Below are 1,063 nucleotides of genomic sequence, written 5' to 3'. Positions count from 1 at the left end.
ACGGATCCCAGAGGATTGGGGTCCGTGTGCAACACTTCGCCTTTGAGGGGGTTGCACCTTCTGCAGACGAAGCAGTGGGTCTATTTATATCCCCCCGACCCACTAGGGGTCCAATGCAGTATACCCAGATGTACACCCGATATGTGAGGCATAATGGTGAAATCAGGCGCTCATCAAAACAATGAAATCAAAGAAACAGGTATTTTTCTGGGCGTTGGGCAATTAAAAAAATTGTTTTCCCTTTTTTTGGCTCAACAAATTTTTAATCCTTTTGTAAAACCATTTCCGTGTGGATGTTACCGAAAAACGTTAATTAATTCCAGTTTCCAACAACACTAAAGCTTTGGAAGTTGCCAAACTTTGGCGACTATTTTCTCGCTAATTTTACCTCACATACCAGGCGACCCCCACCTCATTCAATCGCAAATATCTTGACTTCCATTCAAAATAGACGGATAATTCGTTGACCAAAAGGAAGGCAAATAAACAGGTTTTAAGATGATACCAACAACTCCATACGCCCAAACAATGACGAGCGTCTGATTCCACTAGGTCGTGACACATATATATATGGTAATGAGGTATTGAACAAAATCACCAAGTGGCTGAATTGAGAAAAACAGTAAAGAACTTACATCTAAACACTTTCAAGTAAATTTGACACTCACCTCATCCATGGCTCTGATTTCTAATCTGAGTTTGTCCATGACAGTGATGAAAAGCTGCAAAGTAAAGAATAGGGAAAGAAATAAACATCAAGACTGACAATGCCAAGAACCCACAAACATGAAAGTAATTAAAAATAAGTCTGCTATACTGTCTTGTATGTCTTACAAGAGATGAAATGTACTGTTCAACTCCCCTGACAGTCAGTGACAGCCACCTGTCTAAGACAACCAACAATACAAACAACCACTCCCCCCTGCACATTTTTTATATAATAGTAGGTACCGCAGGCGAGCCGTTTTCAAGGCAGACAGCTACGGCTGGAGCCAGATTTGGACAACTTCATCCAACTATTAGCTGGTTTTAATTTGGGTAAACACTAATAAAAATTATACCA

The 1,063-nt window shown here is 40.3% G+C and overlaps 1 protein-coding gene across 1 annotated transcript in view; it reads right to left on the bottom strand.

Moving 5' to 3' along the window:
* The window catches only part of LOC101857876 (vacuolar protein sorting-associated protein 28 homolog), a gene marked incomplete at its 5' end in the record, with an annotated part of 36,122 nt that overhangs the window by 29,505 nt on the left and 5,554 nt on the right, over positions 1–1,063 (bottom strand). Inside the window, 1 exon segment of the mRNA XM_013082721.2 lies at positions 669–722. Coding sequence (XP_012938175.1) covers positions 669–722 — 54 coding nt within the window.

The sequence above is a fragment of the Aplysia californica genome, unplaced genomic scaffold (assembly GCF_000002075.1).
Source record: "Aplysia californica isolate F4 #8 unplaced genomic scaffold, AplCal3.0 scaffold00190, whole genome shotgun sequence".
NCBI classification, from domain to species: domain Eukaryota; kingdom Metazoa; phylum Mollusca; class Gastropoda; order Aplysiida; family Aplysiidae; genus Aplysia; species Aplysia californica.
The sequence above is the reverse complement of the archived record's forward strand: the minus strand, read 5'-3'. Positions and strand labels throughout refer to the sequence as shown.